The sequence below is a fragment of the Capsaspora owczarzaki genome (assembly GCF_000151315.2).
Source record: "Capsaspora owczarzaki ATCC 30864 unplaced genomic scaffold supercont2.10, whole genome shotgun sequence".
In the NCBI taxonomy this organism is placed as follows: domain Eukaryota; class Filasterea; order Ministeriida; family Capsasporidae; genus Capsaspora; species Capsaspora owczarzaki.
Window position 1 is genome coordinate 838,433 of NW_011887301.1, and position 25,036 is coordinate 863,468.

At 52.6% G+C, this 25,036-nt stretch overlaps 8 protein-coding genes across 9 annotated transcripts; 4 read left to right on the forward strand and 4 right to left on the reverse strand.

Annotated features, from left to right (window-relative positions):
- The first annotated feature begins 13 nt into the window (after positions 1-13).
- Positions 14-1,067, forward strand: CAOG_06066 (hypothetical protein). Its single transcript, XM_004345606.2, has 2 exons — positions 14-272; positions 551-1,067. The coding sequence occupies exons 1-2, from the start codon at positions 77-79 to the stop codon at positions 871-873; spliced, it is 519 nt and encodes a 172-aa protein (XP_004345656.1). The 5' UTR covers positions 14-76; the 3' UTR covers positions 874-1,067.
- Positions 1,020-3,405, reverse strand: CAOG_06067 (Ras-like GTP-binding protein A). The gene is made up of 6 exons (XM_004345607.2): positions 3,386-3,405; positions 2,475-2,641; positions 2,099-2,321; positions 1,890-1,985; positions 1,428-1,758; positions 1,020-1,314 (listed from the first exon to the last, which is right to left on the reverse strand). The coding sequence occupies exons 1-6, from the start codon at positions 3,395-3,397 to the stop codon at positions 1,241-1,243; spliced, it is 903 nt and encodes a 300-aa protein (XP_004345657.2). The 5' UTR covers positions 3,398-3,405; the 3' UTR covers positions 1,020-1,240.
- Positions 3,406-3,614: 209 nt separating this feature from the next.
- Positions 3,615-9,681, forward strand: CAOG_06068 (hypothetical protein; the record flags this gene model as incomplete). Its single annotated transcript, XM_004345608.1, has 23 exons — positions 3,615-3,887; positions 4,041-4,097; positions 4,251-4,429; positions 4,535-4,677; positions 4,779-4,903; positions 4,980-5,062; positions 5,162-5,663; positions 5,762-5,837; positions 5,923-5,978; positions 6,066-6,236; positions 6,323-6,433; positions 6,501-6,584; positions 6,686-6,971; positions 7,069-7,386; positions 7,501-7,779; positions 7,869-8,011; positions 8,095-8,181; positions 8,269-8,316; positions 8,411-8,450; positions 8,525-8,708; positions 8,861-8,937; positions 9,023-9,302; positions 9,402-9,681. 23 exons carry the CDS (start codon positions 3,615-3,617, stop codon positions 9,679-9,681), a joined length of 3,882 nt encoding a protein of 1,293 aa, XP_004345658.1.
- Positions 9,682-9,739: 58 nt separating this feature from the next.
- CAOG_06069 (nucleolar protein 10) lies at positions 9,740-13,534 on the reverse strand. The gene is made up of 11 exons (XM_004345609.2): positions 13,368-13,534; positions 12,683-12,813; positions 12,122-12,592; positions 11,828-12,034; positions 11,581-11,748; positions 11,409-11,482; positions 11,232-11,316; positions 10,834-11,136; positions 10,315-10,530; positions 10,045-10,230; positions 9,740-9,954 (listed from the first exon to the last, which is right to left on the reverse strand). The coding sequence occupies exons 1-11, from the start codon at positions 13,477-13,479 to the stop codon at positions 9,832-9,834; spliced, it is 2,076 nt and encodes a 691-aa protein (XP_004345659.1). The 5' UTR covers positions 13,480-13,534; the 3' UTR covers positions 9,740-9,831.
- Positions 13,535-13,642: 108 nt separating this feature from the next.
- CAOG_06070 (hypothetical protein) lies at positions 13,643-14,452 on the forward strand. The gene has a single exon (XM_004345610.2). It carries the CDS (start codon positions 13,657-13,659, stop codon positions 14,374-14,376), a length of 720 nt encoding a protein of 239 aa, XP_004345660.1. The 5' UTR covers positions 13,643-13,656; the 3' UTR covers positions 14,377-14,452.
- A 51-nt stretch (positions 14,453-14,503) lies between these two features.
- CAOG_06071 lies at positions 14,504-17,978 on the reverse strand. Of its 2 annotated transcripts, XM_004345611.2 has the most exons (3): positions 17,754-17,978; positions 14,971-15,179; positions 14,504-14,859 (listed from the first exon to the last, which is right to left on the reverse strand). In XM_004345611.2, exons 1-3 carry the CDS (start codon positions 17,835-17,837, stop codon positions 14,565-14,567), a joined length of 588 nt encoding a protein of 195 aa, XP_004345661.2. In that variant the 5' UTR covers positions 17,838-17,978; the 3' UTR covers positions 14,504-14,564. The 2 variants fall into 2 exon arrangements, with proteins under 2 accessions (XP_004345661.2, XP_011270587.1); XM_011272285.1 differs by lacking the exon at positions 17,754-17,978 and having other exon boundaries at positions 14,971-17,271.
- Positions 17,979-18,058: 80 nt separating this feature from the next.
- On the forward strand, positions 18,059-21,371 carry CAOG_06072 (immunoglobulin mu binding protein 2). Its single transcript, XM_004345612.2, has 9 exons — positions 18,059-18,157; positions 18,391-18,486; positions 18,651-18,708; positions 18,856-19,397; positions 19,511-19,604; positions 19,712-19,899; positions 19,984-20,364; positions 20,473-20,682; positions 20,800-21,371. Exons 1-9 carry the CDS (start codon positions 18,095-18,097, stop codon positions 21,205-21,207), a joined length of 2,040 nt encoding a protein of 679 aa, XP_004345662.1. The 5' UTR covers positions 18,059-18,094; the 3' UTR covers positions 21,208-21,371.
- On the reverse strand, positions 20,870-24,737 carry CAOG_06074 (histone deacetylase 11). Its single transcript, XM_004345614.2, has 5 exons — positions 24,164-24,737; positions 23,798-23,967; positions 23,559-23,716; positions 21,828-23,472; positions 20,870-21,761 (listed from the first exon to the last, which is right to left on the reverse strand). The coding sequence occupies exons 1-4, from the start codon at positions 24,644-24,646 to the stop codon at positions 23,243-23,245; spliced, it is 1,041 nt and encodes a 346-aa protein (XP_004345664.2). The 5' UTR covers positions 24,647-24,737; the 3' UTR covers positions 20,870-21,761; positions 21,828-23,242.
- Between the last annotated feature and the right edge of the window lie 299 nt (positions 24,738-25,036).

The following is a 25,036-nucleotide window of genomic DNA, read 5'->3' on the forward strand; positions in this document are numbered from 1 at the left end:
ATCAAAGCTCCAACATGAATCCCTTCGTCTCAGCTTAAGCTTCTGTTCTCACTCTCTTCTCTTTTCTTGGTTGAACATGGCTGAAGCGTCGATTGTCAGCGCCACTGCCGCCGCGCCGCAGCTGAGCCAGCCGAGCAGTGATCCGACCGCCGTGCTCGCCTCCGGACTGTTCCAGCTGCTGCTGCCCGTTGTCGAGCAGCTCGAGTCCAGCGTCGACGGCGTCCAGACTGCCCAGACCGCGCTCAAGACGAACATTGAATCGCTCATGACTGGTAAAAGCATGATTCGAGGCGCGCTCTCCCAAGCATGGCTCGAACAGTCTCAATTGGAAAGCATCACTTGCACTGCTGGAGGGGTCCCTGAGCGTGCCGAGGTGGCCCATCTGACGCGACGCGGCCTGGGAACCAGCTCCAATTGAGATCTCGACTTGTTTCCCCTCTCTTGCACACTGATACGCTCGCGATATACTGTTCTCAACTCTGTATTTTGACTATGTGTGTGTGTGTGTGTGTCTTTGTGTTTGTGTGTGTTTGTTTTGAATTTGCGGCAGAGCTGCGGCAGTTCAACGAGGTCAATGCAGCCACCCAACCAGTCAATCTCGACGTTTACATCAAGAAGCTCATCACTGCGCGGCGACGAGTGACCACAGTGAGCAACACGCTGGGCGAGACACAAGCTCGCATCCAGCGGCTGCAGCAATCTATTGCAAAGGAGCAAAAGCGCAAGAAGGAGACGCTCGACGCAGTCACCATCCAAGCCGCTGCTGCCGCTGCCACAGGTCAAACCAAGGGCTTTACTGCTCCTGCGACCCAGCAGCAACCCGAATCCTCGTCCGTGCCACCCTCGCCGATGCAAGGGATGGCATCCCCATGACCCGTCGGCCGTGGGAATGATTGAGATTTCAATGTGTGCAGTCGTTGCTCGTTCAACGTGTGTAATGTTCCTTTTTGGTTTCCGTTGGATGTCTTACTTGTTGCAAGAGGATGCCGCAATACAGGACAATTCCGAGGACGCGTTCAGGAGCATGCAATAACAGGAGGATTTATGGAAAAAGAAAACAAAACAACAATCGCACAAAAATGAACAAAAGCCATTCACAAACACGAGCAGAGCGGTCGGTAACACAGCACCGTGTCACTGCTCTTGAACCGGCCCGCAAGACGCCTCACAAATGAAGATGACCCGCCAACCAGCCAAGAGCGTCGACTGGAGAAAAGAAAAAACCTTTTGCGTGTTTTGTTTATTGGTTGTGGCCCTCGAGCTTCTCGAAATGCTGGCGAGCGTTTTGAATGTTGACCAGAGTGGCCGCAGCGGCTGTTTTGCGAACAGAAAACAAAAAAGCAGCAAAGGTTAGAACAAGAATGCAGCGTAGTCAACCCCCCCAAACCTCCGACGCTCAATTCAACACAAAAAAATGCTCGACGTACGCAATGAAGGATCGGCGGAAATCACCATGACGTAAGTGTTGGTTGTAAACAAATCAATGAATGAGGCAAAGTTGGCGTTGCGGACTTCCATGCTCTGGAACTGCGCCTGGGACTTTGAGCAACTAAGTTTGAATTGCTTGATAATGTTGCTGATCTTTTCAAACCGGTGGACGTCGCGATGTTGCCTGCGCGTCGAGTGCGAGATGACCAGGAAGGTGGCGCGCTCAAACAGCACAACTTCGTCGGCATCAATGATTTCGGCAAAGTTCTGCAAGTGATCCTCGAGCTGCCTGACGTTGGGAATGAGCGAGTAGACGATCGATGACCAGGCCTGTGACAAAGCGAGGAAGCAGGAGTTGAGTTGAGAAAGGACGGCAGCAAAACGAGAAACAACAAGCGAACGAGAAACAACGAGCAAACGACAAACCAATAAACAATATCACTCATCGTGAAAATCCTCACCTTGTACAGGGTCTCGTCCCAAATCGAAGTGCGGAAGCAGGTGATTTCAAGCGGCAGAGATCGGCACTTGAGCTCGGTTTCGCGCTCGGCAAAAATCTACAGGGCAGCGAGCAGCGGATGCATTGAGTATCGCAGTCGTCAGGATGCTGAAGAAGCACCGACAATTTGGGTCAACAACACACGCATTTCAACAAACGACAACGCCTTACCAAATCGCGCTGATCCTCGGCAACGAGATCCATCTTGTGCAACAGGCAGAAGATCTTGGCATCCTTCGAGTTTTGAAGAATGGCCTCGAGACAGGTCTGGTAGTAGTGCATGTCCTTCTCGAGCTCGCGGGACTCGACGTCGAACACGTAAATCAAGACCTCGACGTTTCGGAAGATAATGTCACGCTGGCTGGCAAAGTAGTTTTCCATGAAGGCCTCCTGACTGTTGTTTTGTTCGCAATTGTCACACGAGGAGCATCAAAGGAGCATGAGCATGGCATTGCGCGCAAGGGAGCATGAACACGCAGCAACGTGAATCTGTTTTTGCACAAGTCAAACTCGACGCGTGCCCTTCAAGCGACACAAGCAAACGTACCCGCCGCAATCCCAGAGGTTGAGAACGAGGTTGCCGAGGAAGCGCACGTGCGAGTGCTCGACATCGATGGTGTATCCGAGACGGCGAGTATCACGCGCAATGTAGTTGGCAAAGATGATTGAGCGCATCGAGGTCTTGCCCGACCCGCTCTTGCCCATCAACAAAACCTAAGGTCAAGGGAGAAGCCAACAAGAAGGGGCATTTGTTTGCGGAGGGGGGGGGGAGAAAGGTGAGTGAAGAGCAAACAAATCAAATGACATTTGCAGCGGCGATTTTTATTATTGCATGCGTATGGCTGGAAAAGCACTGGCGATCCGAGTTTATACCAACGCGGCTCACTAAATCGCTTTTCTCCCTTTGCTTTTCCGGGGTCAATGTGGCGGTCTTTTTTTTTTTTTTTTTTTTTTTCCCCAATTTCAATGTGTGTCTTCGCCGCCGCAGTCTCACCGCCTCACAGCCTGCCAACGGGCGCTACAATGGCAAATGCCATCCCCATCCACCAATGTCCACGAGTGAGGGGTGAAGCGAGGAGTGAAGTGGTGAAGGCGGGATCTCGTCTTTTTTTTTTTTTTTTTTTTGAACGATTCTCCTGCTCGCCTCTCTGATCACACACTCCACCCACTCGCTCACCATCGACATCCACGCTGTGAGATTAAACAACGTGCACACACGCATAGTCGAGCGCAATGGCGGCAACAACGAGAGAGAGAGAGAGACCGTTCGTTCATTCGAGCCAGCCACAAAATCCATCGTGACTCGTCCCTTTCGACCACCCCCGTCCCTTCCCTTCGCTTCGACCCATCGTTGCGACCACTCTCGCTCTCTATTCGACCCATGACACTTCGAGCCCCCTTCCACTAGCAAACCCCCCTGTTCTTGTTCGTTTGAATGGCATTCATCGATTCGCTCACCTTCTTCTTCATTTTGGAAAACAAGGACTAGCCAAAACTATCATGCCATGAATCAGTGATCATTATCCAACAACAACAACAACAACAACAACTCAGCGACCGGGGGCGGCTGCTACACCCGAAGGTGGTCGAGAATAAGTTGTTGAAAGATTGACGCATGGATATCGATCCAGGTAAGGGTTGAAGTCGGGGAGCGACAATCAGTCGTCTAAAACGCAGCTCGCTTCCAATGTACTTTCCATTGGGTTGGCCGAACGTCTACTCGTCCGTCTTCCCGCAGCGTAGCAGCAGCAAGCACCAACAGCAGCAGCAGCAGCAACAACAACAACAACAACCGCATGACCAAGCACCACCGTCAGACACGGGTCGCGATTCCACTGCTCCGTCTCAGTCGTCGCACAATGCCAGCGAGGCGGCCGTTGCTGTCGACCTGGCGTTGGCCAAGGACAGCATGTGGCTCGCCACGACCACCCACGCGACTCTCTTCCTGTGGTCTTACAAGGTAAAAGCCCCCCCCCCGCCCCTCCAAAAACCAGACATGACAGGGACGCAGTGGAGTGCTGGAGCGTCTTCTTCCAAGTCCGATCGTCCAAAACGCCTCGTATCTCACTCACTTCCCCAACCCAATCTGCTGCTCTGCAACTGACTCGAACAGCCACGCGCGGTGGTCGCTGCATTCACGCGCTCGAGCGAGTCCATGGAACGCTACGGAGTCAACTCAAAGATTGCTTGGAAGCCCGACGGAACGGCCAGCCCATTGCAGTCATTGTAACTCACTGCCTGCCAACCTGCAAGTCGACGAAGTGGCTGGCTGCCTCACTTTGCTTGTTGTGTGATTTTGGCGTGTCGGGGGGGGGGGCTTCAGACATCCAAGCATTGCGTGCTGATCTTCTCGATCGGTGGAATCAACGACAAGGCGCGGACGCTCGACATGAATCTGACCCTCTCGCACGGCGTCACCATGGAGGCTGGGCCCGGCGAGAGTGCTGGCTGTCCCGCGCGATCGCTCGTGCTGAAGAGCATCTCTGTGGTTGACAGCGGCATGTCTTGGTATGGGTTGTTGATTTTGGTTCCATTTGTGTGAGAGTGATTTTTCGTCGTTTGTTAACCCTTTTTCTCTCGCTCGCTCTTGATACGAACAAACAACAGCATCGCGAGCCACACGCAACATCTCATCATTGCTACACTCAACGGCACGCTGCAGCCCATCCGATGGGCTGGCCATGCCGATCCCGAGACCATGATTGATTTGAAGACGGTCACCTTCACATCTGGCCCTCGGCGCATGCCAGGTGTGTACAAACAACCAAACACATCGAAGGGATTGGCTGATGTGATGTGCAGATGTCAAAGCCTAGTGACCTGCATTGATTCTATTCTCACTCTCACACAGAAAACGTGTACGTCAAGAGCATCGACTTTAGCCAGCGAAGTAAAACCATTGTCATGTACGTTTGCGTACTTTCTAATGGCACCGCAGTATGCCTGTTTCCGTCGCCAGCGAGTACGGAGCATCATGTAAGTCTCTTTGGATCCGGCGAGGGCGGCAACCGAACTTGCGCATTCATCGATTTTTGGTGCATTTGTGTGATAGGGCTGTTGGATTCCTGATATTGCACAAGCCGTCACTGTTAGCTTCAATCCCTTGTACTCGTTCATTGCGCTGGGTTGCGACAAGTGAGTAATGGCTGATCCTTGGGTCAAAGTGTCGCTTGTTTTTTTTTCTCCCCCCCCCCGTCGCTCACACACACACAATCCTCACGTCCCTGTGAGCAGCGGAGAGGTCATGATTTTTATGGTCGACGAAAAGGCGCGGAGAGTCTTGTTCAGCCACACTGTCAGTGCGGGGCCAGCCCATGTGATTGGCGCGCGCCGCTTCCGCCAAAACGAGTCCATGCTCCGCTCTGCCAGCAACTCGTCTCTCAGCGATCATCGTCACGCTCAAAACCAATCCTCTTCGACACACCATCAGGGCGTCGGCACAAATGGGTTGCCATCTGGTGGTGACAATGGACGCTCGGCTTCGCCCATTCCCGCCGCTGCTGCTTCCTCTACGTCATCGTCTTCCCACCTTCCACACGTCGGATCGGGCCTGGGGGCTCCGGCCGCGCTTACTTGGACGAATGACGGCTGCGCCCTTGCGTGTGGATGGGCCGACTGTGGCGTCGTGGCCGTGTGGAGCGCCTGTGGCTCGCCACTGTTCTCCACGCTGGGACTCAACGCCAACGCGTCTGACGATGCCACCGTGCGAATGAACTTTTCGGGTATTCGCAGCATGGTAACGTTTGTCAACCTTGTAGATATCCGCGTGTGCAGTGTGGGGAGCGTGATTCTCACATTTGCGGCCCTTTTTTTTTTTTTTTTTTTTTTTTTAAGACCTGGGGCCCAGAAGGCTACTCGCTACTGATAGCCCCGTCATTCGACAACGATGGTCAGGACTCGTCCTCCAATGGTAAGATAATTATCTCTGCATTCGTCCTGCTGTACTCGTTTATTGCCCACTTTTTTTCACTTTTTGTTCTCTTCTGGGGGCTCAGGTGACATCTACGAGTTTGCATTTGTTCGTAGTGCTCTTGCAGCCAACTCCTGTGTGGTACGTGTTGCTGTTAGCGCTCAACGGAGACTTTCCTTGCCGCGAAACTCGCACCCCCTCACCAACATCACGACCCTTTTCCTTTAGACGCACTGGTCACACATGCTCTTCCACAGCGACGATCGTCTCTACTTTTTGCCCAGCAGATCGACATCAAAGCATGTTCTGCCTGATAACAGCGACGGCGCTTCGGTGGTTGCGCAATGGCTTTCGATCAAAGTTCCGCTCACCTACATGGCAGAGCATTGGCCAATCAAGGTCAGAACGCTTCTCGCGACACTTGTTGGTGTAAATGGTGGCGGACGACTCACGCACATTTCCACGACGCGATGCTTGACGAGCAGATTGCTTGCGCGGATGAAAGCGGCGATTGCATTGCGGTTGCGGGTCGACAAGGCTTTGCACAGTACACCGTATCGACCCTGAAATGGCGCCTTTTTGCCAATCAGAATCACGTATGTACAGTCGACTTGGTTGCCGACTTTGCGGCAATGCTGACAGTTCATTTCTTCCCGGCTGTAGGAGCGAGAAATCGCCTGCAAAGCGCTTCACTGGGCCCATGATATTCTGGTGGTTGGATGCCGCACAATCAACCAAGAATCAGAGGTACCAGTTTTGTGGCATTCACCTGCTTGAGCATTCCCCCCTTCCATCTCCCACCCCCCGTTTGTTTTTATTGGCGCTGACATTGTCCTTTTGCTCTTCAGCTTCGATTGTATTCCAAGCACGGGACGCTCGACAACTCGACTAGTCTACTCCACACCGAAAAGTGCACCCGGCCCGTTCTACTTATCAACACGTGCGAGCTCGGATTGCTTGTTTACACGTCAGACCGCATGCTGAGCTTGTACCACATCCAACGCTCTGTCAACGCTCGAACGGGCGAGTTGGCCGTTTCGCTTTCCAAACGCCATACTGTCGGACTGACACAGCTGTGCAATCACCCCGCAGCTGTCATGTCGTTTATGATTACACAGCTCGGGATTGAGGCTGGTAAGAAGGCGTTTTTGTTTTTGTTTTGTTTTTTTGGAACAACACTTGGCATAGCGCATCTGCTCATCGCATGGTTTGGTTCTTGTGTCGCCCATAGATCGCGCTTCCCATGTATCTCTTCTTCTGAACGTGTCTGGCAAGCTCTCCGTTACTCAACTCAACATTGCCACTTCGAATGTGGATGAACTTCTGGTGACGCCACCAGCCCTCCTTGCCACCTCGGTCGAACACTTCTGGACACCACCACCCAGTCTTCACAAACGACAGCATAATTTAGCGAAAGCCGTCTTTTTGAGCTGCGGCGCTGCTGGCATGAAGGTCTGGCTTCCATTGGACCCGCAGGCTGAATCCTCCCAGTCCAAAGCTGCCGTGAAGCGTATCATGCTCTCCTTCCCGATCGGGTTTATGCCACAGAGTGAGTATTTTTTTTTTGCTAGATGGTTGCCGTTGCTTTTCGTGAATTTTTTGTGGAGTTGGAAGCACCTGTTTTGAGTTCTAACCAGTCGTTGCTGTTGTGCCTGCAATTCAGCTGTTCGGTTTGAGGATGCCATGCTACTCGGTGCGGCGCATGACGTGTCCTTTGACTCGGCGACATCTTCGACCGTCTTCCCCTTTTACGTTTTCGAGCATCGCTCTCAGTCAGCCCTGCATCACATCCTCGGGCAGCTCATTAAACGCGGGCACGATCGACTTGCCATGGAGATTGCCAACAGTTTCAGCTCCCTGCCCTACTTTTCACATGCGCTGGAGCTCATGCTGCATGAGGTGTTGGAAGAGGAGGCTGGCACAATGACTGCATTCAATACTGGTATGACGCCGATGTGCATGTGCAAGTTGTTTGATTGAGCTTGCATTCTCATGGGTTTTTGTTTCCTCTGCTTCTTTTGCCACTCAAAGACGCCATGCTTCCGCGCGTGGTGAACTTTTTGAGCCGTTTCCCACAATTCCTGGAAGTGGTTGTTCACTGTGCCCGCAAAACCGAAGTGGCAATGTGGGACTATCTCTTCTCGATTGTTGGTAGTGCCCGGGAGCTTTTCCAGGTACAGAACTGCGGGTTTGGACATTTTCTACCGCGCTTTTAATACTGATTCTGCTCCTTGATGGTGTGTTTGATTCGTTTCAGCAATGTTTGAACGAAGGACGGCTGGCGACCGCTGCGTCCTACTTGATCATTTTGCAGAGCTTGGAGCCGCCATCGGATTCGAGACTGGTAAGCCTCAAAACGAGTGTCCAGGAGTTTGCTCCACTGCTGCTGCTCACATACTGTTTGTTTGCAACAACAATCTCTTTCCAAAAGTTTGCCACTCTGTTGTTTGAAGCTTCGCTCGATCAGTGCCAATGGGAGGTAAGACTCTCGGGGGGTTTTTTTGCTTCCTTGTTTTGCTCGTGCGGCTTGCATTGTCGAACTTACTCTACTCTTCTTCCCCTAATGCTCTCAGCTCTGCAAAGATCTTGTTCGGTTTCTGGGAGCCATCGCAGGTAAGAGCGGGACTTTGTTGCCCTGCTGTCCAAACACAAACTGGATGCCTCACCCGCTGCCCACCATTCTCTAGACGACGAGCGAGCCGAGTCCCGCGCGCAGCACAAAGATGTACCTTCGAACAACGACAGGGCATTCTTGGAACTCAAGTTGTCGCGCAACGCAAAGCGACTCTTGCGAACCCATCGTCTCAGAGTCCTCAAGTCGTTTGCTGCTCAACTGCACTTCCCGCTCATCGGTTGGCTCCAAAAAGAACGGTACAGTGAAATGTGGCTCTCCAGCGCTTTGGTGCAATCAGCAGCGACTAACAGCACTTGTCTCTCTCTCTCTCTCTCTCTCTCTCTCTCTCTCTCTCTCTCTCTCTCTCTCTCTCTCTCTCTCTCTCTCTCTCTCTCTCCTTCCCTCCCAGAGTCCGCGCCGCGTTGGTTGACAATTTTGCAGATGCATTAACGTCTTTGCACGAACAGTATCATTGGCCGTATCCATGTAGGTTCCAAAACCAACCGTGCTTCGTTTCTTCCAGCCGGCCCAGCACTCAAACCTTGTTCTCTTTGCTTTCGTTTCGTTGTAGCGGCTGCTGTGATTCGCACCGCAAACAACTGCTTTGCCACAGAAAAGTTTGCATCAACCGACTCCACTCCACTTCCACACGACGCACCAGCCTACGCGTTCCCTTCGCAGATCATTTTGGATGCCGAGGCACTTGAGATGCCCGGATCGTTGCCAGCTTCTCCGAAGGCGCGCGGCCGCACCTGGTCTGCGCTGTCGGCGTCCGGCTTTTCTGAACCGCAGGGCGTAGTGACGTCTGTTCATGCCAATCTGGCGCAATCAGACGAAGCTCGAGAGCTCCGGTATGGGGTTTCTTTCCATTTTATATGCGTTCAGAGTTTGTGTGCTTGTTTTTTGTTGCTGGCGGAATCACTCATGTGTTGGTTGGTACTTGGATCTAGGTTTTTCCTGTCGGTGTTTATGCAAGCGCGGTGTTTCGAATGGGCCATGGTGATTGCCATTCTGCTTTTAGATTTGCCCACTCTGGCGGCACTCTTGCACAACCACCTGAGCGATCCGGACCAACAAGCGCACCCCACGGAGCGCGTTCGACTGCACGTGAACTCGCTCATTTCCAGCGACGCATGTGCGCCGTATCGCGACGTTCAGCCTCTCATGAAGCTCCTTCTCGGCGCCGTTGAGGGCCGCCACCACAGCTGCTACACTGTTCGATTTGAATAGAGGCGTGTTCTGCAATCTCGCTTCCTCACCCCAATAAAACAAAGCCACGAGAACCCGATTCGGCCTTTGTCCAATATTCCAATATATTGTTTGTCCAGGAACGCTCAACACTGCCAGAACAAAATTTGCACAAAACAGCAACAAAAACGACTACTTGACACGATGTCCTCGCCAGTAAGCGGGCCCACCTTGCTTCTTGAGTCGAAGCTCTTTCACGCCGCGCCTTTCACGAGGAATATCGTCTTTGGGAGCTGCTGGCTTTCGAGCCTTGTCCTACATCGGGAAGCGAAGGGCAGCGAAAAGTCAGTACGACCGTTTCGCGGATAGAGACACGAAACCACCACCCCTCCATTATTGACTCACCTTGTTGGTTTCGCGCACAAAAGTCATCTGCATTGCACCAACAGGTGCTCGCGTGGCCGTAGCCATGTCGATTGTCTCGGTTTGCGCGCGAATTCCGAGGGGAACTGCCGCTCGGCGCTTGGCAATGGCGATGGCCTTGTCGGATGTTGCTCCCATGGCATTGACCAGACCAGAGTTTGCATCGTCCTACAAAAGAGCAGAGTCGTTTTTGAGCATGAGCGCTCAGCCAAAGTGCCAAAAAAAAAAACGCGTGGAAATTCAAACACAAACCTTGATTTCGTAGAACTTGGTTTTGGCCGCTGCCTTTTCCTTCTTGGCACGAGCTGCAGCTTTCGCTGCTGCCGCGGCTTCTCGCTCATCTTCCTCGTCGCTGTTGTCGTCGTCACTTGCTCGTCCCTCCAGCTCGTCTTCGTCGTCGTCGTCGTCGTCGTCCGCCTTGGCGGGCTTGCCAACCTCGCGGAACATGTGTTGCAGTTGGGCAGTGCTCTGAAGCGTGAGAGAGAGAGAGAGAGAGAGAGAGAGAGAGAGAGAGAGAGAGAGAGAGAGAGAGAGAGAGAGAGAGAGAGAGAGAGAGAGAGAGAGAGAGAGAGAGAGAGAGAGAGAGAGAGAGAGAGAGAGAGAGAGAGAGAGAGAGAGAGAGAGAGAGAGAGAGAGAGAGAGAGAGAGAGAGAGCAAGATAGCGAAACAACATTCAAGAACAATCAGGTGAGAACACCATCAATACCACATGAAATCTCCAAGTCGTCGAGGACAGTGCCATCGACAGCTACAAGCAAGGCCAACTGGTACCTTTGACAAGGTTGGGTGCAAAATGCGGAAGGTCTCGCTCTCGGGATCGATCTCGAACTCGGGATTTTTGAACATGGCGCCGAAACGATCGTCGGTGAGAGGGTTGGATGACTGCAGTGCGGCCTTCTTCTTGGCGTTGGTCTCGGCCGATTCTTCGTCAAGAAGCAACTTGGCAAAGCCCTTGTTGACCTTGGGCAGTCGCTTTTGCACGCTGATGCGGTTGGCGCGCTGGGCGTCGATCTTTTCCTTGATTTTGCTCTTGCGATACTCTTCGTAGGCAAATGGTTCGGCGATTGCTTTGGCCTGGGAGTGAGAATTCGGAGGCGAAGAGAGAGAGGTTGAGTAACTCAAGTGTCAAGCGGTCAAAGCAAGGAACGAAAGAGCACAGTAACACGTACGCGATTGTACAGGCGAAGATCGATAAAGAATCCATGCATGTAGGCTCGAAGCAAATTCGTGCCAACAAGGTGTGTGAGGCCAAGACTGTTTGCATGGCACGACGCATCGCAATCCATGAGTGCAGTCAAAAACCAATCGACGAAACCCATGCAACTAGCAGCAACGCTTCTACGTACACTTCAAGATCCTTGCGTGTCACAAACTTGTAATCGTCAAAGACTTCTGGTTGTGCAGTCTCTTCAAGCTCCTCCTATGTTATGGCAACAAGAATAAAAAAACATTGCAAACGTGTGTGAGTAAACGCCTAACTTCGACGCTCAAATCTTGACAGAAACGTGCCGCACTCACCGTGAGATTGTCAAGGAACGAGCACCACTTTGGCGCGTTTCCAAGTGAGGGAACATAATAGGCTTGCATCTTTTTGTCTTCGTTGGCAGTCAAAATCAACCCAGAGTCGCCGTACATCAGAGCGTCGTTGATGTCGTGCTCGGGTTCGATGGATGTGTACGTTTCTCCCTATGCCGGTTTGTTAAACGGTTGGTTTTAGGACGAGACTAGAACCAAACAACCAATTCGGTCGAATAATCCGACGTACAGTATTGCGCTCCCAAATCTTGATAATCTTGGTATCGGCAGTCACCATTTTGCCACTCGGGCGATGGAACTTGATGCGCTTGATCGGGAAGCCGTACTGGTGGTCCTTGATCAACACAGGTTGGTCTGACCGCACGTCAAACAACAAAACTTGCCCAGTGGAGACGCCCACGGCCATCGACAGGCCATCTGTATCAAATTGAATGCTCTGCAAGCGGTGGAGATGGCGAGTGAGACTTGGCAACGTTGACCAAATTCAAGACAAGCACAAAGAAGAAGGAGATTATTCGCGTACAGTCACTTCTGGAATACCAGCAGAGTCAATCGAGCTGCCTTGCGCAAGAATCGCTGCAATATCGAGCTGTCCGTGGCACGTGCGGGACCGTGGATCCCAGCACTCGATGCGACCGTCGACAGAGCCGACCGCAACAAGATCGTGCACCGAGTTCAGTGCAACCACATTCAAACCGCCCTGAGAGCCAATGGAGCTGGCCCATGGGGTCATGAAGCGTCCCAGTTCGAGGTTGAGGCGGTAAATGTCCGTCGAGTCACCGACGGCAATCAGCTCAGTTGCCGACTCCATGTACGCAAGGTCGCGTCCGAATCTCGGAATGCGCGTCTTGTAATGTGTGCCGTACTGCGCGTGAATCTCGAGGAAGCGATCCGAGGACAAGCAGGCAATTTTGGTGTAGTCGTCCGAGAGCATTTCGAACTTGACTGGCTCCGACTGCAGGTATCGCTCAAACTTCATGGCGAGTTCCGAGAGCTGTCCAGCAATGGTGCGTACCGATTGCAAGAAAGGGTGAGTCGATGAGCAAGATTCTCAGATCGTGCAACTCAGAATGTGTGGGCAAACCTCGTAGCATCGAATGCGCGGCGGATAGACGCCCGTTGCGAGCAGGAATCGGCCGTCCTTTGAAGCGCGCAGGTTGGTAGCTGCTGTTGGCATTTCAAAGTCCTGCAGCAGCGAGATGCGTTGACGGAGCTCTGTCCAAAGGTTGCAGCATTGTGTGAGCGTGAGCTTTTTTCGGGTTCTTCTGCAGTCCCTGCAATCCCACACGGGAGTCCGCCTTGTGACAAGAGCAGCTCGCAATGTCAATGACGATCGTGGTCGTGGTTGGTGATGGATTGGGGGGGGGGTTGAGGTAACTGTGATAGGCAGCACACATGGAACAAACGGACGCTGCCCGTCGCCTAACTTCCATCCCCCTTTTGCTCCCCCCGCTCCCACATTGGCTGATCGTGAGCTCGAAGGGCGTCATGTTGCTGAGCTTGCTTCATTGGCAACGGCGTTTGCAAGTTGCAGTTGTCTGGCTCGCGGGTCTCAAATGGATCCAAAGTGCTCCACGAGGCAACCCCAATGCAACTCCACAAAGCAGAGCTTCCCCTTCCGCCCCACCACCCCCTACTCCTATCATCACATAGAACAGTAACAAGCATCGACAAGAGAGAGACACGCGGAGAAGCCCAGCAACAGCCTCCTGTCCTGGTTCAATCGATGACAATGATGATGATAGCGGGGACCCCCGGCTTTGCTTTACCAGCGTCGTTCTTGAGCAGCGAGCGTCGCTTGCGATCGGAAATCCACTCTGGCATGGATTTGCCGGCAGACACATTGTACACCTTGACATCGTTGGGGCTAACGAGCTTCATTGTGCTGTGCGAACAAAAAGAAGAAAGAAGAAAGAAAACAAGACTGAGCGCGCTCAGAAACGCTCAGACAGCATCAATAGACCCAGGAGCTTTTTTCGTTATTTGTGTGTTCTCTGTTGCACATTCGAGCTGTCTGAGACTCCTGGATTGGCAGTCCTTAGTTCGCATTGACACGGAATGGCCAAGTCAGTCAAGTCGCGGCCAGCCTCATCCGCCGCCGCCGCCGCCGCCGCCGCCACGTCTCATACAAGCCCAGCCAATGCACAGCAGCAGCAGCAGCAGCAGCAGCAGGATCCGCAGGTGGCCGGCGCGGCAGAGCAGACAGCGCCCGAGGAGAGCTACCCGGCCGTCGATCTGTACGACAGCGTTGCCGTCAAGTCGACGATGGACGACTCGCTGCGGGGCCTGCTGACGCTCGAGGCCGGCTTCATTGAGAGCCATCGCCGCATGGATATCAAGATCGGGATGTCGGCTGCGGCGATCGCGCTGACCGGGTTTGCGCTCGCCTGGGGCTACTTTGTCCCATTCCCCGAGAGCTCGCTCGTTGTTGGCACATGCGTCGTCCTCTACTTTGCACTGATGCTCGTCATCACGGCGTACACGTTCTTTGCCGAGGGCGTCACCGTGTTTGAGGGTTTGCGCCAGAACGTGTCTGCCACCGCACGGCCAGGCAGCGCCAAGGCCCAAGAGTCGGTCGTCGTCGACTCTGAGTTTAACAAGCTCAAGCACGAATACACGCTCAAGATCACGTTGCAACGGTACGGCAAGGCGCCAGTCACAGAGTCGCTCTCCAAGCCGGTGGGCAGCTACTTTCACAGCGACGGCTACTTTGCCGAGACTGCGTTCGACTCGGATGCCCGAAAACTGCTCAAGCAGGTCGAGTCCAAGCTGGCATGAGATGGCGAGGGGTGGTGCATGTCCGTCTGATGTGTTTACAACAAAAATACGAAGCTGAAACAACTAAAAGAAACGCAAAAGTTTGATACTCGTTTGGGGCCGAGACTAGCAATAGAACATGTGCAAATGGATCTAACTCGAGTTTATGTGTCGATGCGAGAAATGCGCACACGCAGGGCAACAAGTTGCTACAACATGTCGAACAAACGCCAGCCGACAACATCCGCCGAATAGCTATAGTATGTGGTGTTAAACCCGGGATCGTTCACGAACAGGGTGTCGTTGTTGTTGCTGGCAGCGGTAACGAGGACGAAATGGCGACCGTGCAGCACGTTTGCAATGACAACGCGGCCCATCTCGAGGTAGCTCGCAATGGTGCCGAACGAAAGGTCGTTGGTGGGGTGCATGCCATCAGCGGGCCAAGAAATGTCAACGGGGTTGATCTTGGGCACTGCAGATTCATCAAGATCGTCGCCAATGTACCTGGGCGTTGGTGTGTGTGAGGTGGAATAGAACGGGAATTGAGACAAGTTGTGGCACGCAACCGTCGAAACATCACCACCTACACAGCAACAACAAAACAAAAGGCGTTACCCGTTGTTGGCCCTCAGGAAATTGTTGAGACTCTGAGGGTTGGAGGATGTCCCGTTAATCTTGATCTGCCAGCCGTGGATGGCCATGGAGATGGACGACATGAGGCAGCCGACTTGGCAGATGGTCTCGGTGTCGATGAGGTCATCGCCCCACGCAGGGTCGCATTGCTTGAAGAGCGGGTACGGGGACGGAGGGCCGGCCTCGAGTTGCTGAAACACGCCAAAAAACATCCAAACGTCAAAAGCAGAAAATGAGTTGAAAGAACACAAAAAAGAAAGTCGTGCGAGGTGTGAAAGGCAACAAAAGGAATGTCTCAGCGTCCTGAGCAGTCGACTGGGTGATGATAAATCCAGTGCAGATTGCGTGGTTTGAGGTGTCGGGCTGAAAGTCCAGAGTTCCGTCCCTTGCTCCGCCTCCCCCCCTGACTCTGACTCGCCTGCCAGCCAAGCAAAACACACTCCCCGCCATCAATTCCTTTCAATCCCATTCAAGCATCAAAGACAAACAAGAATCCATCCACAATGCGGGTAGAAGGGAAAAAAACAAGGACATGGAAGCAAACAAAAAAAAAGACTCGAAAGCAAGGTTCAAGCAAAGCCAGGTCGCAACGAAAGCAGAACACAAACGTTTGACGTTTGGCAGGTACCGAGATTCAAGGCCATCGAAAGCCCCACGCAAAAATCGTGGAAAAGCCAAGCAACAATGCAGACGAAAGAGGCTGCCAAAGCAAAAACCTCAAACACTCCACACTTTGCCCACCAGAGACACACCTTCCGTTAGAGAAAGGTGGCACCAAGCGGGTATGAAGATGAAATCACCACAGACCGCCCGAAGCACCTCTAGTCATCCATTTTGTGCTCTCGCGAGCCAAAATGAGATGGCAAATCACTTGTCAACCAGTTCAAGTGAATGCCCAAGATGTCGGATGCTGACCGAGTGCGTCTCTGCCCACTCAGGGGTGACAAAGAAACGAAACTGGACAAAACGCCCACAACCTGACAAAAACCAAACATGGAAGCGTTTTTGATTTTGCATGTTGTTTGGAAGGAAGGAACTTGACATCGCTCCTTTTCCACCTGGGTCTCCCAATGATCCGCTCATGGGATGGGAGAGCAAAAGAAGCAACAAAGCTCCTCTACTGGCCAGTCCCTAGTGGCGCCCATGAAAATTGAGCATCAAAACAACTTTGACAGCTCGAGCATCCAGACCGGCGACCACAGGCAACCAAATCGGTCACAAGCAAAAACAAAGAAAACGGTCTTCTTTTGTTTCAGCTTCCAAGGGTCAGGTATGTGTTTGGCAGATTGTTTGCGCTTCGATTCAGTCGCGGATCCCAGAGAATGGCAAAAAAACGCAGCGGATTCGGATCAGCTACTTTTCAGACTGAAGGTTGTTCAAGCACCCGGCTCGGTGACGCGAGCAACTGCAAACCAAATCAATGGGATGCTCAGTGCTCGTTCTCTGTGATTTTGTTTAGCTCTCTGCAGTAGAGAAGAGAGCTGCGGGGCAAGGCATCAAGAACAATCTCGTTCTGCTCTGGTTTTTGAAACAGCGCGAACCCAATGTAGCCTCTGGAACCGAGCCGTCTGATGAGACTGACTTTTTTTCATTGTTCTGCTTCCATTCAAAGTGTCCAGTTTGTGTTCCCATGCAAACTCGGGCTGTGGTGGTTGACACGACCAATGATAAGCCTGTTTCAATAGCTTATTGGATGTTGGATTCTTTCAAACGTCTCTGAGCCTTTCTTTTGTTTGGAGTGTGAAGCAGGGTGATTGACGATGGAGAGGTCGCAAGTAAGCCAGTAGATCGCGAGTGACAGAGAGAGAGAGAGTGAGAGAGAGAGAGCATGGAGGACGTTGTCTGTTGGTTTGGGTAATGTGCCTCCGCATGGCCTTGGGGCAGGTCAGCACGAGTATGAAGGTCGACTTTGGGTGACAAGAAGGCAAAGTGCAATGTGAAAACCAGACAAGCGATCAAAACCCCAAAAAGCAAAAGCCACAAACCACAAGCAAAACAAGCGCTGAGGGATGAGAGAGAGATAGAGAGAGAGATAGAGAGAGAGAGAGAGAGCGATCTCTCGTTCCCACTCTTCACACTCTTCGACTCTTCACACTCTTCATCACTCGCTGCTTGTTCCGGTGGTTTGGAGTTTTGCAAAAAAGTGCTTTCGTCGTCCTCTTTGTTTCTCACAAAAACAACCGCTGCCCTTTTGTTATCCGTAAGTCTGCTGAACCTGAAATACGAAGCGGAGGGGTGATTTATGTGGAGAGGGATGAAGAAGAAGTGGGTGGGGGATGCATTGCCAAATGGAAATAGACTGAGCCTCCAAGGTCGAATCGAAAATGGGAGATGACTCAGATGGAATTGCAAGGCAATTTGGCGGGAGAGCGATAGAGAGAGAGAGGAGATGAGAAGGGAACAGGGAACAAGCGAGATGGATGCTGATCACTCGAATAGCGGCAACGAAAAGCAAGGCGAGCGCGCTCAACAGCCAGGCAGAAGACGAGTGTCGAACTGCGACGATTGCATTCGAGCGCTTTTTTGCTTGTACTTGCGCAACTTTCAAGAGAGGTTTGAGGGAAGGAGCAGCAGGAGGGCGCCTCAACACACCAACAAACACACACACACACAAAAAAAAAAGCTCCGCTCGTTGTCGCTCATGGCTGCTGCTGCTGCTGCTGCTGCTGCTACAGGCGAGGGGGGGGGGCAGAAGAAGCAGAGCAAGTAGAAAGGAGTCATTGTCGAGAGCGAGTGGAGGAAGAAGGGCTGGGAGGCAAGCAGACCTGGATGCTGTGGACGGGTGCAGCACTCGCGACACCAACGAGCGCAGCCACCACAAGAGCGGCAAGTACAAGACGAATGCTCATTGATGTTGCACAAACAAAAAACAAACAAAGAAGAAAAAAAAAGACTGAGAAAGACTGAGAAAGAAACAACAAATCTATTCTCTCCAAACTACGCCAGTTCTCTCGCTGTCGAGCGTCAGCCAAGCAATCGTTGTGTTGACGGTGGGAGGACTGCTTACCACCAATTCACAGCTCATCCATTATGGCTTTGACAGCGCAAATCAGCTCAGATCAGTCTAAAACCTGTCAACAAGCTCAGTCACCAAGCGCGTCAGATCATGGCAGACACGTCGGCGTCGGTGGCCAAATTCGTGGCAACGCAGCAACTGCTGATCGACCTGGTGTGTGTGTGTGTGTGTTTATATCAGCTTGCTTGCCCGTGGTTATGCTTCTCCAAGCGCCTGAGCTTTTGGATGACGCTTGGGCGCTCGACCAACCAACCAACTCACTGGAGCTCAACTGGGCGCCGCTTGCTCTCCTCTTTTTGGATCTGTTTGTATCTGTGGTTTTTTGCTTTGTCCTTGTCTTGTATTGCTGGGTGGCTCGGTGGGGCTGGTTTTGTGGTGTTGTGCAGGAGCGCAAGGCCGAAGTCGAGCGCACAGACAACCTGCGTCAGACATTGACGACCGCGGAACTCGTGCAACGCGGCCTGTGTCTTGTCAAGCTCACCGTAAGTAGGCACAGAGAGACAGGCTCGTCATTTCATGGTGTGTGTGTGTGTGTGTGTGTGTTGGAGATGGTGCCAGTCACTTGCCGCTCACCTCTCGTCCATACAACCCACTCACCACCTCATGCTGTCAAACCACGCTTTTTGCTGAATTCTAATACATGCAGGTTGCGAGCTCGTACACTGGCTTTGGTGGAAAGTGCCACGTCGATCTCGAACTCGTCGGTAAATCCATCGCAGCGAGTCTCGTTGTGTTGTCTCGTTTCTTAGACGCTCAGTCACTCACAAAAGTTGTACACAAAACGCAATGGCATTTTGTTGTACATTTGGGACAAAACGCCAACCCCCATCTGGTATTGCAACAACAAAAAGGCGGTGGCAAGAACGCAGCAGACAACCTCTTGCCCGCAAACAAATTCCGCCCAGGTGATATCGTCACGATAGAGCAGAATATCAAAGGAAGCTCGGGCGTCAACATGAGCGCAACCTCGAGCATGAAGCAGGCGAGCGCGCCAGCCGGTTCCTCTGATGATGGCCAGCAGCAGCAGCAGCGCGTGTCGGGTGTCGTTTACAAGACCAGTGATGCGCGCGTCACAGTCTCGTTGTCCGAGCCGTTGCCCGACTACCTGCTTGACTGCGTCTTGCGCCTCGACATGGGAGCAAACGACACGACATACAAGCGGTGCTGCAACGTCATCTCCAAGCTGGGTCTCGGCGCCTACTCTTCGCTGCCGTGTTCACACCTCGTCGACGTGCTGTTTGGACAATCCAAACCGTTGTTTACGACGGAAATTGCACCCTCTGCCATTTCCTGGCTCAACCCTGGCCTCAACGACGTGCAACGCTCTGCCGTGAGCTTTTGTCTTGCCGCCAGTGATGTAGCACTCATTCACGGCCCGCCTGGCACTGGAAAGGTAAACGGAGATTGGTGGTCGTCAGGTTTGGGGGGGGTTGTTTTGTTTTGCTTTCTGGGGGGGTGCTTGGAGGGCTGGCCGTCCATCTCACTCAAGGCGACTTGCTCACACAGACCACTACGATTGTTGAGCTCATCAATCAAATTGTGATGCGTCACGGTCCTGAAGTCAAAATCCTGGCCTGTGGACCTTCGAACGTTTCAGTTGGTACGCAACGCTCACCACAAGTGGTTTTGCCGCCTTGCATGAGTCCAGCCAAGCACAAGCTTCATTCAAATCGCCCCCTCCCCCTTATTTTTTTTTCTCTGGCGCAGATAACATTGTCGAGCGCTTGGTTGCATCCAACAAGACGTCGGTTGTGAGATTGGGCCATCCGGCTCGCATGCTTCCATCAGTGTTGGCTCATTCTCTCGAGAGCGTCATGGCGGCAAGCGACGCAGGAAAGCTCGTCGCGGACATTAAACGCGAAATGGATGCTGCCACCAAGAAGCTTGCACGTCCAGTAAGCCAAGCTGGAGATCATGCCTTTTCTTTTTTTAAAAAATTGTTTCAGCGCTTTCTCATACTTACCCGGCTCTCTGTGCAGATTCCTCGGCAAGAGCGAAAGGAGCTCTACAATGAACTCAAGAATTTGCGAAAAGAGCTGAAGAAGCGAGAGCGTGATTCTGTGCAACAGGTTTTGCAATCAACACAAGTCACCTGCTGCACACTCACCGGGGCCATGTCCAAAATGATTGCGTCGTCGCCCATCAACTATGACTGGGTCATCATCGACGAAGCACCGCAGTCCATGGAGGTTCATTGTTGGATGGCCATTCTGAAGGGAAAGCGTCTCGTTCTTGCGGGCGACCACAAACAGCTCCCTCCCACCATTCTCTCGGACGCTGCTGAAAAGAAGGGCTTGTCTCTTACGCTGTTTGACCGACTGATCAAAGCTTACGGCGATCAAGTCACGCGCATGTTGACAGTACGGCATGGATGAATTTCTGTCCTCTTGTTTTCGGCGTGCATTGAGACAAGCAATTGACCGCGTGTTGAGCAATCTCGTCTGCTTTTTTTTCTTTTCGTTTGATAGGTGCAATACCGCATGAACGCAAAGATCATGCAATGGAGCTCGAACGAAATGTACGGTGGCAAGCTCACCTCCGCCCCAAGCGTGCAAGCCCACTTGCTATGTGAACTCCCGCGCGTCAAGAAGACCGAAGAGACCGAAAGTGCGCTTTTCTTTATCGACACGACCGGTTGCTCCCTGTACGAAACTGAAGCAGCGGACGATGAATCCAAGGTGAAGTAGAATTTGTGTTTATTTTGCCGCCCTTTCGTTCTTTTGTTGATGCCATTGTCGCTTTTTTCTGACACTCGTCATCCTTTTTGACTCATTCTCTCAATCATGACCTGCCAGTCCAACGAAGGCGAGGCGGACGTTGTTGTGCAGCACGTCAAACGGCTCCTCGACGCGGGTGTGACGGAGCGAGACATGGCGGTTATCACCCCGTACAATGCCCAGGTCGGACGCCTGCGCAGCAAGCTCTCTGTTCAGTACCCACAGCTAGAAATTGGCTCCGTTGATGGGTTTCAAGGCCGCGAGAAGGAGGCTGTGGTGATTTCGCTCGTGCGCTCCAATGACAAGCGCGAAGTGGGCTTTCTGGCAGAACACCGACGCTTGAACGTTGCCATCACGCGTGCACGTCGGCACGTGTGCGTGATTGGCGACAGCGACACTGTTTCGAACGACAAGTTTCTTGGACGGTTGGTCGACTGGCTGTGCGAGCATGGCGAGCTTCGGAGTGCCGAAGAGTATGCTTCCTAAAGCCGCCCCAGCAACACTTTGGTGATGTGGTAGTTTCCATCGTGGTTCAGTGTTTCTTTGCCTTGGTGTGTGTTGGTGTTTTGCACTGTTACCTGTAAGCACGAGAATTCGCAGGTCTCCCCGCCACCTCCCATCTGATAATTCTTTCCAAACACTTTGCTGACTCTTCAAGCTCTACAGTAGTGTTTTCGTTGCGATTACATCTCCAAGCTGAGACAGTGCAGTGCTCAGTCGTGCTTCTGAGGGATTTTGGCATGGCTGAAAAATCACCGCCTCCACGGACTCTGCTTGGTCCTGCTGCTGTTACTGCCAGTAGTACTGTCACTACTGACGTCCCTGTGGTTGCCCAGCCAGCCCAGCGCCAGTCGCTCGGGTCGTCCGTGCAGCACTTTGTCGCTTCGGGGATTGCGAGTGGCCTGGCGCGATTCACGACGCATCCGTTCGACACCATCCGCACACGCTTGCAAGTGCACAATCATGGCACGAGCCATGCTATGGGTCATGGCGGCGATCGACCCCTTGGTGTCCAGGCCCAAGTCAGTCAGTTTTGTGCCCTATTCCCGCCGCACAATGAATGATGCAAAATCAGAGCGCTCAAACAAACATCTGAAGACACTCACCATGTTCTATTGCATCGAATTGTGCCATGTATGAATGCATGCTTGTAGTGGTCGGCGAAGCACACTGGCGAGCCATCGCGACCGCCAGCTCACTTGACGTCTGCCCTGCGCCAAACGTGGGCATGTGGACGCTCGATCGTCGCCCAGGAAGGCGTTCGAGGCCTGTACAGTGGTGTTGGTATTGCAATGGTACAGGAATCAAGCGAACAGGACGCCATGGCGGAGCGCCTTTTGAGGTCAAGAGCACTTATCGCTGATCGCTGATATACTTGTCACTTTTTGGCGTTGGTGCAGGGAATTGGTGCTCCGGCACTCGCGACCTACCTCTTCACATACGACGAGGCCAAGAAGTACATCTCGTCGCAGCTCAACGCGGGTCGAGGGCACTTGGCTAGCGGTCACGAGGGCCTCGCTACGCATTTGTTGGCTGGCGTCACTGCCGAAGTGGTCAGTGGCCTCTTCTGGACTCCCATGGAGGTGATCAAGCAGCGGTTGCAGGTAACGTGGTCAAACATTGTGCTGGAGCAGAAGCGAGGGGTGTTGCTCGGCGGCCTTATTCTGACAAAAGCACCCCCCGACCTGAAGCACAGGCGGCAGGAGGCGAACTTCAGCGCTACAAATCGTCCACCCATGCCTTCAAAACAATCGTGGCGCAAGAAGGCATTCGCGGCATGTATCGAGGCTACTTTACAACTCTAACCGTGTTTATCCCGCACTCTGCAATATTCTTTGTCACTTTTGAGCAACTCAAACTCTTGGCATTGCGGATACGAGGCCATCGCCCGCTGTCTGATTCCGAAGACTTGCCCCCTCTGAGTTTTTCAACCACGTTAGGAATTAGCACGACAGCCGCGTCGATAGCAGGTGGGGACTTTTTCTCCTGTCCTGTTTTGCGTCGTATTTGCTTTGTGTGGCTGTGCGTTTTCGAAACTCACATGACCTCCACCCGACTGTTTGGATTGGACCTTGTGGTGTTTTTTGTTTCTTGTGCCACGATTGCAGCTTTGATGACCAATCCGTTGGATGTGATCAAGACTCGGTGGCAGGTGCAGGTTGGCACCACTGCGCTCGCGAACGGCGTCGTCGCACAGACGCCTTGGCTTGGTCTGAGCTACGCAAGTCCTCTAGACGCGGCATTGCGGATTGTGCGTGAAGAAGGGTGGCGGGCTTTGACGCAGGGCATGGCAGCTCGAGCACTTTGGCTGGCACCAGCGACTGCCGTGTCGATATCATGCTACGAGGCGATGAAGCACGCGTACTTTTCCGAAGACTAGTGCAGCGCACATCTCCCAAGATTAGCGCACTACTGTGCAAAAATGTAAAACAGTGAATATAGACTTTTTTTTTCCTTCTTTGTTTCTTTTTTTTTTTTTTTTTTGAATGTGTGGTTTGTTGCTAGAACTTGCGTTGTGTGGCTACTGCTTGACAAGCCAGGGTCGCGATAGCAAATCAAACTTTTCAACCATATTCTCAATGCTCCTTGCAATGACGCGAGAGTTGGAGGACTGGTAGCCCCCGGAAAGTACCATGACGATCGGGATGTTTCGGCTCAAGGCGCGACGGAAGACCGCTTCGTCCCTGTCTAGAATTCCTTGCTCAGAGACGGCCATCCTTCCCAAGGAATCGTGAATGAGGCAGTCCGTCCCTAAAACGAGTGAACGGGTGAGGTGAGAAACGAGAGAAAGTTGCCAGCTTGCTGAAAAACATGTCTCTGCGCGGTAAATGCTGTGCCTGCGTTATAAACAATCAGATCGGGGGAGAACTGCGCCAAAGCTTGGTCCAAAGATTCGTTGACAGTTTGCAAATACTCTGCGTCAGCAATGCCCGACGAAACAGGCACGTTCAGCGACATGCCCGATTTCGCCTTGCGGTCTCCGGGGTAAATGTCTCTGCATCGCACAGATCTCGCCAAAGTGAACAACAGGGGCATTTTAGAAGAGCGAAATCAAGAGCTTCCACAAATGACTCACCGATTGTACACGTCCAGAATATAGACACGGTCCTTGTCTTGTGCAAAGTCATTCTCGTGGCCATTTCCTTGGTGTGCGTCCAAATCAACAATCATGGCTCGCTGAAGGCCTTCGCGCATGAGGAGTTTGATGGCGAACGAAATGTCTGCGAAAATGCAGAAGCCGCCACCCTACAAGGCACATTTATATGAGAGTGAGCGTTGAGAATTGTAACGAGCTCAGATCAAAAAGCGGATCTGAGATCTCTTTCTCCTTCATACTGTACACACACGCACACACACATACACACATACACTCTCTCTCCCTCATCCCTCTCATCCGTCTCAGCAAAATGCCCAAAGATAGAAACAACACTCAGAGCCACACCTCGTTGCATGAGGCGTGGTGAAACCCGCCGCCGACGTTGATGGCCCACCCGGCTTGCATGGCTGCTTTGGCTGCGAATGCGGTTCCCGATGTCATGGTGCGCTGCGGGGTGACGATGCCATAGTTGACCATGAAGATTGGGAGCACGGCGAGAGTGATGACCTCAGCAATGTGAGCGACGGTGGTGCTGCTCTTCAGGCTGCGCAGGTACTCCTCCGAGTGTGCAATCAGCAGATCTTGGTCGGACGCGACAGCCGGCGGCGCCATAATCCTCGCAGGCGCAAACGCACTCGCGAGCGGTCCGGCGCGGAGATGTTTGAAGACGCCGCGGTACTTTGTCGCGTCGAATGGGTGCGGCGACAGGACCTTCTCAATTCCGCCAAACCCCATGTTGTAGGCCTCGCTGTAGAACACTGGCAGCATGGCTGCGGGCAGCTGGAACTGCCGGAACGCTGTGATGAACGCTGACGAAGGAGTCGCCATTTTTGGAATGCGCGGTTGGAGTTGTACGATTAGCAAGTTGGTATTTCTGAGAGACTGAGCCTGAGGTGTCCGAATTTAGTGTGTCGCGATGCTTGCGACCAAAAGCCTTTAGATGCGTCACTGTCTTGTTGACTTTGAGCCCTTCAGCAATCGCCTGCGCTTCAGCATCGCCAATCCGATTATCACTCAGACTGTTCATTTCGTCAAGAAACACGTTGTAACACTCTGCCATACATTCAACTGTTTCTTACTCGAAATCTGCATCCGCATTCTTGACTTTGTCGTACACCTCGCGCTGGCTGAGCGTCATATTCTGATACGATCGAATGAAAAACAACTGCCAACTGTGAACCTAAAAGCGGCTAAATGCCACAGAGATATATTCTCACC